Source organism: Lepidochelys kempii, chromosome 3 (genome assembly GCF_965140285.1).
Source record: "Lepidochelys kempii isolate rLepKem1 chromosome 3, rLepKem1.hap1, whole genome shotgun sequence".
NCBI classification, from domain to species: Eukaryota; Metazoa; Chordata; order Testudines; family Cheloniidae; genus Lepidochelys; species Lepidochelys kempii.
In genome coordinates, this window is record NC_136382.1 from 60,868,020 (window position 1) to 60,882,993 (window position 14,974).

Here is a 14,974-nt window from a genome sequence, read left to right on the forward strand (position 1 = left end):
AGGTAAAAAGCCTCAGGAAAACTTACCAAATTTAAAACAGTCGGCCATATGATACAAATGTCCAAGTACAGAGCCCCAGTCTTGGGGAGAGCCAGGGAATTTCTTCTGCTCGTGATCAAAATAACATCTGACCAATGAGTCCCAGACACACAGTATGGAAAATGTTCAGGATTCAGCAGTAAGAAGTCTTTTGCACACTGGCATAACTGTGACCTATGGAGATCCCTAGCAAGGCACAGGTAGTGTTTTCAGGGAAATGGATTACTTGAGCTAAGAAGAAACTCCACAATCTATCAGCAATCTGTGCCAGTCATGCCGGAATTCCTGTAGTTTATTTAATCTTGGTTTTGGTGCCAGTTGTTCCAAGCAACTGTGAGTTAGCATTCAGAGACTAGGGATATGGCATGTTGATGAAATTGTTGCCATGTTACTGAAAGGCAGTAGATATATTGAGACAAGTAGCTAGTCTCCTGTCCCACATGAGACTTAAACCTTGTGCTAAATTTTTTTTAATAAATATGAATGTTCTCCCAGCAACTTCTATTCTTAAATCCTGTTGCTAATATGTTAGGTAAGAAGAATAGGAAATTTGCACACCCTTTCCTACAAGTTGCCTTGCACAGTTTTTCACCAGAATAATGTCATCCTGAACAGCCTTGAAATTCAGACCCAAAATATTATTGACCCTTCCCCTGAACCAGGAAATGACCATCTCTACATCTGGTCCTTACTCAAAGATTCCTAAAGAGAGAGAACAACATTGCTGGGTGTCCATAGTGCTCACCTTGCATAGAAAGGACAGCAGAGTTGAGGAAGTCTTGAAGACTTCTACATTTGCATCAGAACATGCGCACTTTTAAAAACCTAAACTTGACTTAAGTGACTAAAACAACAGAGAGTTCGGTGGCACCAGCAACTATACACCACACCACAGAAACACTAACCCAGGAACCAATCTCTGTAGCAAATCTCGTTGCCTACTCTGTCCCCATATCTACTCTAGCGACACTATCAGAGGACCCAACCACATCAGCCACACCATCAGGGGCTCGTTCACCTGCACATCTACTAATGTTATTTATGCCATCATGTGCCAGCAATGCCCCTCTGCCATGTACATTGGCCAAACCGGACAGTTCTTTTGTAAAAGAATAAATGGACACAAATCGGACACCAGGAATGGTAACATACAAAAGCCAGTAGGAGAACACTTCAATCTTCCTGCACATTCTATAACAGATTTGAAAGTAGCTATACTTTAACAAAAAAACTTCAGAAACAGACTTCAAAAAGCAACAGCAGAACTAAAATTCATTTGCAAATTTAACACTATTAATTTGGGCTTGAATAGGGACTGGGAGTGGCTGGCTCATTACAAATGCAGCTTTGCCTCTCCTGGAATTGACACCTCCTCATCTATTATTGGGAGTAGACTACATCCACTCTGATCGAATTGGCCCTGTCAACCCTGGGTTCTCCACTTGTGAGGTAACTCCCTTCCCTTCATGTGTCAGTATATTTATGTCTGTATCTGTAATTTTTACTCCATGCATCTGAAGAAGTGGGGGTTTTACCCATGAAAGCTTATGCTCAAATCTGTTAGTCTTTAAGGTGCCACCAGACTCCTTGTTGATACAGACTAACATGGTTACACCCTGATACTTAAGTGACTAAGTCCCTTTCGGGGGGGAGGGGGGACAAGTCAGTGAGACTTGTGCTCCTAAGTAACGTCAGCACTTTTGAAAAACGTACACTTAGTGGCTTCTGAATCCACCATCTTTTAGATGAACTAGGAAACTAATGAGAGATTATGTTCCAGCAGAAAAAGAGAGAACCAGAATCTTTTAAAATCCCACTCTACTTGCTTAGGAGGATCTTTGTGAGTAGAAAAAGGGGAAGTGTCTAAAAAGAGATTTTCAAGCTTATCTCTTTGCCAAATGTCATAGAATAAGTTTGCTTTTGTAGTCTTTGCAGAGTGGTGTTGCAGGCAGTAGTCAAATGGCTTTCACGCTAAAATGATGATCTGCTTTAAATATATCCGTCCAACACTAAGTAAGATTTAAGTTCCTACTTTATTGCTGAGAACGTGTGTGTGTGTGTAGTCACTGATGTGGTCCAAATTGTCACTAAAGAAATTTTATTATTTTTCATAGAATATCAGGGTTGGAAGGGACCTCAGGAGGTCATCTAGTCCAATCCCCTGCTCAAAGCAAGACCAATCCCCAACTAAATCATCCCAGCCAGGGCTTTGTCAAGTCTGACCTTAACTTCAAAGGAAGGAGATTCCACCACCTCCCTAGGTAACGCATTCCAGTGTTTCACCACCCTCCTAGTGAAAAAGTTTTTCCTAATATCCAACCTAAACCTTCCCCCACTGCAACTTGAGACCATTACTCCGTGTTCTGTCACCTTCTACCACTGAGAACAGTCTAGATCCATCCTCTTTGGAACCCCCTTTCAGGTAGTTGAAAGCAGCTATCAAATCCCCCCTCATTCTTCTCTTCTGCAGACTAAACAACCCCAGTTCCCTCAGCCTCTTCTCATAAGTCATGTGTTCCAGTCCCCTAATCATTTTTGTTGCCCTCTGCTAGACGTTTCCCAATTTTTTCACATCCTTCTTGTAGTGTGGGGCCCAAAACTGGACACAGTACTCCAGATGAGGCCTCACCAATGTCGAATAGAGGGGAACGATCACTTCCCTCGATCTGCTGGCAGTGCCCCTATTTATACGTCCCAAAATGCCATTGGCCTTCTTGGCAACAAGGGCATACTGTTGACTCATATCCAGCTTCTCGTCCACTGTCACCCCTAGGTCCTTTTCTGCAGAACTGCTGCCTAGCCATTCGGTCCCTAGTCTGCAGCGGTGCATGGGATTCTTCCATCCTAAGTGCAAGACTCTGCACTTGTCCTTGTTGAATCTCATCAGATCTCTTTTGGCCCAATCCTCTAATTTGTCTAGGTACCTATATATCCTATCCCTACTCTCCAGCATATCTACCTCTCCTCCCAGTTTAGTATCATCTGCAAACTTGCTGAGGGTACAATCCACACCATCCTCCAAATCATTAATGACGATATTGAACAAAACCGGCCCGAGGACCGACCCTTGGGGCACTCCACTTGATACCGGCTGCCAACTACACATGGAGCCATTGATCACTACCCGTTGAGCCCAACAATCTAGCCAGCTTTCTGTCCACCTTATAGTCCATTCATCCAGCCCATAATTCTTTAACTTGCTGGCAAGAATACTGTGGGAGACCATGTCAAAAGCTTTGCTAAAGTCAAGGAATAACACGTCCACTGCTTTCCCTTCATCCACAGAACCAGTTATCTCATCATAGAAGGCAATTAGATTAGTCAGGCATGAGTTGCCCTTGGTGAATCCATGTTGACTGTTCCTGATCACTTTCCTCTCCTCTAACTGCTTCAGAATTGATTCCTTGAGGACCTGCTCCATGATTTTTCCAGGGACTGAGGTGAGGCTGACTGGCCTGTAGATCCCAGGATCCTCCTCCTTCCCTTTTTTAAAGATAGGTACTACATTAGCCTTTTTCCAGTAGTCCGGAACCTCCCCCGATCGCCATGAGTTTTCAAAGATAATGCCCACTGGCCCTGCAATCACATCCGCCAACTCCTTTCACACTCTTGGATGCAGCGCATCCGGCCCCATTGCGTTGTGCTCATCCAGCTTTTCTAAATAGTCCCGAACCACTTTTTTCTCCACAGAGGGCTGGTCACCTCCTCCCCATGCTGTGCTGCCCAGTGCAGCAGTCTGGGAGCTGACCTTGTTTGTGAAGACAGAGGCAACAAAAGCATTGAGTAAATTTAGCTTTTTCCACATCCTCTGTCACTAGGTTGCCTCCCTCATTCAGTAAAGGGCCCACACTTTCCTTGACTTCCTTCTTGTTGCTAACATACCTGAAGAAACCCTTCTTGTTACTCTTAACATCTCTTGCTAGCTGCAACCACAACATCTCTTGCTAGCTGCAACCCCAAGTGTGATGTGGCCTTCCTGATTTCACTCCTGCATGCCTGAGCAATATTTTTATACTCTTCCCTGGTCATTTGTCCAATCTTCCACTTCTTGTAAGCTGCTTTTTTGTGTTTAAGATCAGCAAGGATTTCACTGTTAAGCCAAGCTGGTCGCCTGCCATATTTACTATTCTTTCTACACATCAGCATGGTTTGTCCCTGTAACCTCAATAAGGATCCTTTAAAATACAGCCAGCTCTCCTGGACTCCTTTCCCCCACATGTTATCTCCCAGGGGATCCTGCCCATAAGTTCCCTGAGGGAGTCAAAGTCTGCTTTTCTGAAGTCCAGGGTCTGTTTTCTGCTGCTCTCCTCTCTTCCCTTTGTCAGGATCCTGAACTCGACCATCTCATGGTCACTGCCTCCCAGGTTCCCATCCACTTTTGCTTCCCCTATTAATTCTTCCCGGTTTGTGAGCAGCAGGTCAAGAAGAGCTCTGCCCCACTTGGTTCCTCCAGCAGTTGCACCAGGAAATTGTCCCCTACACTTTCCAAAAACTTCCTGTATTGTCTGTGCACCGCTGTATTGCTCTCCCAGCAGATATCAGGGTGATTGAAGTCTCCCATGTGAACCAGGTCCTGCGATCTAGTAACTTCCGTTAGTTGCCAGAAGAAAGCCTCGTCCACCTCATCCCCCTGGTTCGGTGGTCTGTAGTAGACTCCCACCCCGACATTACCCTTGTTGCTCACACTTATTCTAAATTTAATCCAGAGACTCTCTCAGGTTTTTCTGCAGTTTCATACCGGAGTTCTGAGCAGTCATACTGCTCTCTTACATACAGTGCAACTCCCCCACCTTTTCTGCCCTGCCTGTCCTTCCTGAACAGTTTATATCCATCCATGACATTACTCCAGTCATGTGAGTTATCCACCAAGTCTGTTATTCCAATCACATCATAATTCCTTGGCTGTGCCTGGACTTTCAGTTCTCCCTGCTTGTTTCCCAGGCTTCTTGCATTTGTGTATAGGCACATGAGATAACTCGCTTATAGTCCCTCTTTCTCAGTATGAGGCAGGAGCCCTCCCCTCTCGCGCTCTCCTGCTGGTGCTTCCTCCCGGTATCGCATGTCCCCACTTACCTCAGGGCTTTGGTCTCCTTCCCCCGGTGAACCTAGTTTAAAGCCCTCCTCACTAGGTTAGCCAGCCTGCTTGCGAAGATGCTCTTCCCTCTCTTTGTTAGGTGGAGCCTGTCTCTGCCCAGCACTCATCTTTCTTGGAACACCATCCCATGGTCAAAGAATCCAAAGCCTTCTCTCCGACACCTCCTGCGTAGCCATTCGTTGACTTCCACAATTGGACAGTCTCTACCCAGGCTTTTTCCTTCCACGGTGAGGATGGATGAGAATACCACTTGCACCTCAAACTCCTTTATCCTTCTTCCCAGAGCCACGTAGTCTGCAGTGATCCGCTCAAGGTCATTCTTGGCAGTATCATTGGTGCCCACGTAGAGAAGCAGGAAGGGTTAGCGATCCAAGGGCTTGATGAGTCTCGGCAGTCTCTCCGTCACATCCTGAATCCTAGCTCCTGGCAAGCAGCAGACTTCTCGGTTTTCCAGATCAGGGTGGCAGATAGATGACTCAGTTCCCCTGAGGAGAGATTCCCCGACCACCACCACCCATCTCCTTCTCTTGGACAGTGCATCTCATGGACAGTGCATCTCATGCCTTCCAGTCAGCAGAGTCTCCTTCTGTTCCCTTCCCTCAGATGTATCATCTAGTCCACTCTCCGCATTAGTACCTGTGGAGAGAATATGAAAATAGTTGCTTACCTGTATCGGCATTGCTGGTATATGGACGCTCCCCTTTCTTCTTCTGGAGGTCACATGCTGCCAAATTTCTTCACCGTCCTGTCCCCGCTGCGCAGCCTGCTCTGAATCTTCAGAATGTTTTGTCCGTAGAAGCATATCCTGACATCTGTCCAGGAAATCTTCAGTATTGTGTATTGTGGTAGTGCCTAGTGACCTAGACCAGGTCGGGGTCCCATTATAGTAGGCAATTTATGATTGATTTATACATTTGTAGTCTCAATTGCAAAGATCTTACAGTCTAAAGAACAAGGTGTCAAATCTGGTTGACGCTAACATACAGGCAGGGGAGAGAAGAATGTTCTAATGTAAATTACTTTTGTGTGCAGGGTATATGTATAGTAAGTCGCTTCGTGTTAGCAATTATAGGAATCTGAACCATCTCCCCAGCCATTAGCAGATATTTGTTAATGGTTATTGCATAGTGTCAGTCTAAACAAAGAATTAGTACTGCTTTCTCCTCTTGTAGCAGGGTCCCCTCCCCCTCACCATCTCTTTTTCCCCCATGTCATTCAGGGGTCAACATATTAAAATCTTTTGAGAGGATGGACAGAACTGAGATAGGGAGAATGTAGGGTATTGTTATGACGGAAGGTGTAATGGTTGCCATCAACAGATTCTTTGATATGTAGACAATTCTAGACCTGGTTGAAGCTGCTGGGTCTGTTAACCAGATATGGCTTGCATTTTCACCAAAATCAATAGGATTCTGTCCATTAAGGCCAGGAACATTCTCTGAAATTTTGGAATTGTGTTGTTCAATAGTTACTGTGTTACATCCAAATGGAGAAATGTCAGCTATTTATGTCTAGGACTTCACTTTGCTCGGCCAATAAAATATAGCTGTAAAGTGGAAAGCTATGTAATATAGCTCAAGTTCACTCCTTTAAAGAACTGTACCATTTTGGTGTGGTCTCACACCCTTTTCTAGGAGCTACCAGGTGATCACAGTTCACGTGTACCTTTATTCCCTCCTTCATTTTAAAACTCCCCTTCCTTAGAGTAGGGGTTCTCAACCTTTTTCTTTCCGAGGTCCCCTGAACACACTATAAAAACATGCAGCCCACGTGGGTTATAGTATATAGTATACACATGAACTGTGATTACCTGGTAGCTGCAACAATTGTTTTCTGTATATAAAATCCAGGGCCGGTGTTAGGAGGTAGCAAGCAGGGCAGATGCCCGGAGCCACACAATGTGGGGTGCCCACAATGCTCAGTTGCTCATGCTTCAGCTCCAGCATCCATGGGGCAGCACTGTGCAGAGCCTGTGCAGAGGCGGCAAGGAGGCTCTGGCAAGTCTAATGCCATCTCTGCTTGGTGGACCCCCTGAACTTATTCACTGCCCCCAGGGGGCTGCGGACCCCCGTTTGAGAACCACTGCCTTAGAGGACATGGGCAGAGCACATTTCAGAGGTCTATGCTAAGCACATTTCATAGGTTCATTTTAAAATTTGCAATACTGCAGGCAGAGACAACTGTAATTACCCTGGGAATCTTTTCTTCCATGGAATAAAGAATGGATTAGAATAAATTTATATGTGTCTTTGCATTAAGCTTAATGGCTTTCCTGCCTAGTGACAATAGAGACTTTTAATTTTGAAACGGAAATCACCACCTATGTTGTTTTTGAATCTGAAACTTATTAAAAATTCCTTTGGCTGCAGCAAACGAATTGTCAATTCTCATTAAAACTAAAATGAAAAGTTGCAAAGGGCATCTTCATATAGGCTTTAATGAAATTTTGGTTTTTTCCCTAGAGTCAGAAAGTGATTCCCGAGAGATTAATTTAAAAACTTCTGAACTTACCAAATGTGAGTGGTGTGGTGTCCGAAAGTTACCAGTAGTGTTTCTGCAAACAGTACCTGCTGCCTGTCTTAGCCTGAGATCCCAACTGAAGATGAGTAGGGAGAAGGATAATGTCTGGTATGACTGTAAAGGAGTGAGTAAGTAAACCAAGTTTGTCTATTACTGTATCTTAAATTGTGTTTTTAATATTTGGGTCATCTTGTAAGTGCTTTAAAAAAGTGAGACTAATATCACTGGCTAGAGTGATATATGGTTTAGTCAGACACTGTCGCCTTCCTGTGCATCTCTGACTGGACAACTTAAAACAGCCCATCAACATTCTTTTCTCCCACTCACCCCACGTACATATTATTGTTAATATGTTGTCAGGTTAGTAAAATTAGTTCTTTATCAGTAATCCGGGTGAAACACAGGTGAGTAAATTTTTTTTTATCTGGGGTGTTAAATTGTCATGACAAGATCATCTTGTAATTTCACTGTTACCCCCCCTTTCTACAGCAGGACCTCTGCTTGAATAGAAACAGTAACAAATTATACCACGTTCTTATGGTAATCTTGTGATGTGATCAAATATTTACTGGCAAGTCAAGAGCTATTTTATTTTATATTAGATTTAAGCTGAATTTCATTTTAGAGTTCCTGACTTTAAAGCATAGCATATTAATCTACTGTACTTTTCTATCTAGTATGCAGTCCATCACTCTTACATAGATGTGTTTTAAGATTTTGTGTGTGTGTGTGTGTGTATGTCTGTACTGAATTTAAGCAACACACAAGTTATGCTTTACTTATGCTGTTAGACTGAAGGAAGATTGCCTTCAGCCACATAACAGAAATATCCAAAACACAGAATCTAGTAGTGATGGGGGACTTTAACTACTCAGACAACTGTTGGAAAAGTAATTGTGCAAAACACAAAATTTCCAATAAGTTCTTGGAATGTATTGCGGGCGATTTTTTGTTTCAGAAAGTGGACATAGCAACCAGGAGGACAGCCATTTTAGACTTGATTCTGACCATCAGGGAGGAATTGATAGCAAATCTGAAGATGGAAGGTAATTTTGATGAGTCATCATGAAATGACAGCTCTTCAAGTGGTGTCCTAAGTGTTCCACTTCAGGTGTACATGTGCCCTACACACCGTCGATTGGGGGTTTTTGTTAGCATCATCTGTTCGGCCTGTGCATGCTTCATGCCTCGAACTGAGGCTATTTAGGGCTGCAAAAGTGGACCTCCCTCTGTTCCTTCACACCAGCCTTGGCCTGAGGCAGAGCATTTAGTGTGTCTGCCTTGAGCATATCTCTGTTAAAAGGGTGTTCTCCACCTCCCTCTCTCTCTTCTCCCTGCCCTCCCCAGTGCCTAGTTAGTTTGCTAGTTAGATTATCTTAGTTTAGTAGGTGAAAGAGTTTTGTTCCTCTCCCTTTCCTCTGGGGAGGCTTGCCCAGCTTACCACGGTTCAAACACTGACAACCGGGAAGTGGCCGTCCCGGTTAGCCACTCCAAGTACATTTGCTGCCGTGGAAAGTCGGACATCTCTCAAATGTAACTTCCGTCTGGTGCTTAAATCCAGGGCAAGGAAGAACTGGGAGATTAAATCAAGGATGCTAATGATGGAAAGTTCCCTTCTTCAGAGCCACCCTGCTTCAGAGCCACTGTTTATGGGTATCAAGCGCTTCTTGTTACTGTGACCTAAGTTTCCCCTAAACTGCGTGGCTGCGCAGCCGCCTATTAAGCTCCATGCAGGGGCTTAGGGCTGCGGTGGGGAGAGGTGCCGCTCCCCGCTGGCCCCAGTGCAGACCTGCCCCCAACTTGCCAGGGGAGAGGAGCCCTTCCCTTGGCCCGGCCCAGGCCTGCTGGAGCTGCCAGGGAGAGGAGCCCCTCCCCTGGCCCATGCCTGCCGGAGCAGCCGGAGAGAGGGGCGGGGGGGGGCCTCTCTCCCCCCCATCACAGTCCTGGGGCAGCCTGCACCCCAAGCCCCTCGACCTCAGCCTCATACCACAGCCCACACACCCAACCCTCTGTCCCAGCCCTGAGCCCCAGCCCCACCCCAGAGCCCTCTTCCCGCATCCCCACACCCTCTGCCCCAGCCTGAGCCCCCTCCCACACTCCGAACCCCTCGGCCCCTCCCCCACCACCTGAATTTTATATGCACCAATATGAAGGTGATATCTCATATCACCTCCATATTGGTGCACATAACAAAATTCATTCCATACATAGACATAAAAAATTAGAGGGAACACTGCCTGAGACCCGCTCCATCTACCTGTGCTACCGCCCTATTCACCACCCTGTTTGGTAGGGGCTCCTCCAGTGGACAGTGTTGAGGATGATGATGGAGATATCCCTTCAGTCTCTTTCATCTCGGTGCAGGGCTCTCCTAAATGTCCATACAGAAACCCACTCTTGGAGGGAATGAGGAATTTCAAGGAAGACATCACAGATGGTGAGAACAGCCTTGGATGCCATTTCTCCTGTATGCCCCCCCCCCCCCCCCACCAACACACAAACGCAGTGGCCATACTGGGAGCCCTATGAGGAATACCAACAATTTTCCAAGGCCCTGAGTATCTTCCACTCAGATGAGAGAGGGATACATTCACTTCCACCCCAGCTCATTCGTCAGGAGGAGACATTTGAGAAGCAGGAAGCCATGGTAAATAAGGAGGCTATCCCTCAAACTACCATATCCACTTTGTCTCCAGATTAGGCAGTTATGCCTTTACCACTGTCAATGGCTGATGATGTCCAGCGATTTCAGGACGTCATAAAAGGGGTGACAGAAATCACTGCAGAAGAAGTCAAGAAAATCACTGGAAGAGGTCAAGGAATCACAATGTAAGTTGCTGGACATTCTGCAGAATTGACCACTGACCAGAATTGCATTACCTGTCAGTGAAGCACTTTTTGATCTGGTGAGGACTGTTTGGCAGACCCCAGCTACAGTACTATCAACATGCAAACGACAGATAACAAATATTTCCCCACCAATGACTCCAAATTTTTATTCTTACCTTTCCCCACTCCAAACTCTCCAGTGGTGGATGTTGTGAATGAATAGGGGAAACACCACTACAATAAGTCAAGCCCTTTTTTTTGATGGAAGCCCTCACATCTGCAATCCTGCAATTTTGAATTGAAATTTTCAGGTGTTCATGGCAAAATATAATTACACAAACTACATGAAATTTACTGCTTTTATCGAGCACCTTCTATCTGAGCAAAGAGCAACATCAGACCATCATTGCAAAGACACAATCACTGGCCAGGATATCCCTTCAAGCCTTGCTAGATGTGGCAGACACAGTGGCCTGTTCCCTCTTTGGTGGTAGTTGTCGTGTATCCTCGCTTCAACTGTCCAGCTTTCCCAGAGAGGTCCAAAGCACTGCAGAGGACCTCCCTTTGATGGTCTGAAGTTGTTTTCAGAGGTTACAGATGAGTCCCTGCACAGTTTGAAAGACTCCAGGACCATTTAGCAATCTCGCGGAATTTACACCCCCTACAAACAAAAGAAAATGTAGTGGGTCACAGACTGCCCAGAGAGCCCATCCTATCCAATTATTTGAGTTCCAGATACTGATTGAACCCCCTCTCGCCCACGTCCCCACCAGAATTCCGAGCAATTCTCCACCTCAGTGCATGATTACTTGATGGTGTGTGGGGCCAGAGGCTACCTGTTCTACCAAGTACAACAGATGGTGTTAAACAGTAGGAAGGAATATACCTGAAACACATACTTGCAAAAGCAGAAAAGATTTAGCCCATTGTGTAAACTCTGACTTGCAACCGAATCTGCTGCACTCTTGGTTATCTTGGTACCTGTTGAAACTGAAGAAAATAGGATTACCAGCCAGCTCGGTCAAGGTTCATTTGGCCACCTTAACAGCCTTTTGTTTCCCAGTGGAAGGGTTCAGTGTTTGCTCACCCAACAACCTTAAGGTTTGTCAAGGTGTGGGGAACCTTTTCCTTCAAGTGAAAGACCCCACTCCGGCTTGGGATCTCAATCTAGTTCTTACGCACCTCACACCACCTCCCTCTGGTGACCTTCTCCTTACCTAACCCGTTAGTGAAAACCACCTTCTTGGTAGCCATTACATCAGCCCAAAGAGTTGGAGACGGTTCGGCTTTAATGGTAGACAGTCCTTTCACAGTATTCAAGGACAAGATTACATAGAATTGTTGGACCAGAAGGAACCTCGAGAGGTCAACTTCAGTCCCCTGCACTCATGGCAGGACTAAGCATTATCTGGACCATCCCTGACAAGTGTGTCTCTAACCTGCTCTTAAAAATATCCAGTGATGGAGATTCCACAGCCTTCCTAGGCAATTTATTCTAGTGCTTAACCACCCTGACAGTTAGTAAGCTTTTCCTAATGTCCAACCTAAACTGCCATTGCTGCAATTTAAGCCTCCTTCTTGTAACAACCTTTTCTGTACTTGAAAACGGTTATCATGCCCCTCTGTCTTCTCTTCTCCAGACTAAACAAACCCAGTTTTTTCAATCGTCCCCCACAGGTCATGTTTTCTAGACCTTTAATCACTTCTGTTGCATTTCTCTGGACCTTCTCCAATTTGTCTACATCTTCCTTGAAATGTGGCACCCAGAACTGGACACAATACTCCAGTTGAGGCCTTATCAGCTTGTAGTAGAGCTTGCTTACAATACTTCTGCTAGTGCATCCCAGAGTGATGTTTTCTTTTTTTACCACAGTGTTACACTGTTGACTCATATTTAGCTTGTGATCCACTATGACTTGCCAGATCCCTTTCCGCAGTACTCCCTTCCTAGGCAATCATTTCCCATTTTGTATGTGTGCAGCTGATTGTTCCTTCCTAAATGGAATACTTTGCATTTGTTCTTATTTAATTTCATCCTATTTAGTTCATACCATTTCTCCAGTTTGTCTAGATCATTTTGAATTTTAATCCTAACTTCCAAAGCATTTGCGACCTCTCCCAGCTTGGTATCATCTGCAAACTTTATAACTGTACTCTCTCTGTCATTATCTAAATCGTTGATGAAGATATTGAACAGAACTGGTCCCTGTGGGACTCCACTCAATGTTTTTCCAGATTGATTGACTGTGAACTGCTGATAATTGCTCTCTGGGAACAGTTTTCCAACCAGTTATGCACCCACCTTATAGTAGCTGCAACCTAGATGGATTTCCCTAGTTTGTTTATGAGAAGATCATGCGAGACAACATCAAAAGTCTTACTAAAGCCATGATATCACATCTACCGCTTTCCCCCTATCCCCAAGGCTTGTTACCCCATCAAAAAAAGCTATTAGGTTGGTTTGACATGATTTGTTCTTGACAAATCCGTGCTGACTGTTACTCATCACCTTATTATCTTCCAGGTGTTTGCAAATTGATTGCTTAATTATTTACTCCATTATCTTTCCAGGTACTGAAGGTAAGCTCACTGGTCCTTATGTCCACACTCCTAAATTCCTACCTAATGTGTCATCCGAGTTTTATCTTAATCATTTGCTGGTTTTGTTTGTTTGTTTTTTATATACCTTCTCCAAGCACTGTGTCTTTGGTCCATGCTTTTAGATCTGATGCAGCAGTTGGCAATGCAGTTCTGTCTTCAGTTCTGGACCCGATTCTGAAGCTCCTTGCTCACTGTGAGGTTACTGTTCTAGAGTCACATGAAGTGGAGCACCACTAGAGACTACTGGAGGAAGAAAAGGTTACTCACCCTGTGCAGTAATTGAGGTTCTTCAAGATGTGTCCCCCACCCTACTTTACCTCTGTGTCAAGAGTTTCCTTTGTGGGACTCCATATAGTCTTGGTGTATGTGTGGGCTGAACAGAAACTGCTAACAAAAATCTCTGATTAAAGGTGTGTGAGGTGCATTTAAAACTGAAGCCGGGCACCTATAGGGACATACTTCTCAAAGAACCACAGTTGCTGCACAGGGTGAGTAACCTTTTCATTTCATGATTCTAAGGAAAGGAAGGAATGAGAACAGAATAAGGACAATGGAATTAAAAAAAGAAAGAGAAAAAAAGCAGACTTGAACAAACTGAGAGTTCTGGTAGGTAAGTTCCCATGGGAAGAAAATCTAAGGGGAAAAATTGTTTAGGAGAGTTGGCAGTTTATCAAGGAAACAATATTTAAGACAAAATTGTAGTCTATTCCAATGCAAAGGAAAGATAGGAGGAATAGTAAGAGGTCAATGTGGCTCCATCAGGAGTGTTTTAATGACCTGAAAATCAAAAAGGAATCCTACAAAATGTGGAAACATGGACAAATTGTGATGGATGCGTACAAAGGAATAGTAAAAACCTATAGGGACAAAATCAGAAAGACTAAGGCACGTAGCAAGGGACATAAAAGGCAATAAGAAGAGGTTCTTTAAATTCATTAAGAGCAAGGGAAAGATCAAGGAACACGTAGGTTGTCTACTTACAGGGGAAGAAGAGCTAATGACTGATGACATCAAGAAGGCTGAGGTGTTCAGTGCCTATTTTGCTTCAGTCTTCACTAAAAAGGTTAATAGTGACCTATTCAACACAATATTAACCACAAGGGAGAAGGCAAGTTAAGCCAAAATAGAGAGGTTAAAAGAATATTTAGGCAAGTTAGATGTATTCAAGTCAGCAGATCTAAGGTGTTTAAGGAACTAGCTAAAGCATTCTCAGAACTGTTAGCAATTACCTTTGAGAACTCATGGAGGATAAGTGAGGTCCCAGAGTACTGGAGAAGGGTAGACATAGTATCTTTAAAAAGGGGAACAAATGACATTCTGATAAGCAAACTAGGGAAATGTAGTCTAGTTAAATTGTTACTAGGTGGGTGCACAACTGGTTGGAAGACTGTACTCAAAGAGTAGTTCTCAATGATTCACTGTTGGACTGAGAGGTCCTATTTGGTGGAATCCTGCGGGGGGTCGGTCTTGGGTCGGGTATTATTCAATATTTTCATTAATGATTTGGATAATGGCATGAAGAACATGCTTAAAATTTGTGGTTGACACCAAGCTGGGATGTTGCAAGCAGCTTGGAGGACAGGATTAGAATTCAAAACGATCTTGACAAATTGGAGAATTGGTCTGAAATCAAGATGAAATATAAAGTACTTCATTTAGGATGGAAAAACCATGTGCACAACTACAAAACGGGGAATGACTGGCTAGGTGGTAGTGCTACTGAAAAGGACTTGGGCGTTACAATGGATCTTAAATTCAAATATATGAAGGGCTGTTTATAAAAAGGATGGTGATCAATTGTTCTCCATGTCTAGGAGGTAGTCATGCTTAATCTACAGCAAGGGAGATTTAGATTATATATTAGAAAAAGCTTTCTAACCATAAAGGTAG

General features: G+C 44.3%; 1 protein-coding gene across 12 annotated transcripts in view; it reads left to right on the forward strand.

The window, feature by feature from the left end:
* The window catches only part of SENP6 (SUMO specific peptidase 6), a 158,872-nt gene that overhangs the window by 103,297 nt on the left and 40,601 nt on the right, over positions 1–14,974 (forward strand). For all 12 annotated transcript variants that reach the window (XR_013635546.1, XM_073336489.1, XM_078852111.1 and 9 more), the window contains one exon: positions 7,597–7,782. Coding sequence is in view for 11 of the 12 variants with exons in the window: in XM_073336489.1 (XP_073192590.1) it covers positions 7,597–7,782 (186 nt within the window). In the remaining variant the exon portion in view is untranslated. The remainder of the gene's footprint in view (positions 1–7,596; positions 7,783–14,974) is intronic.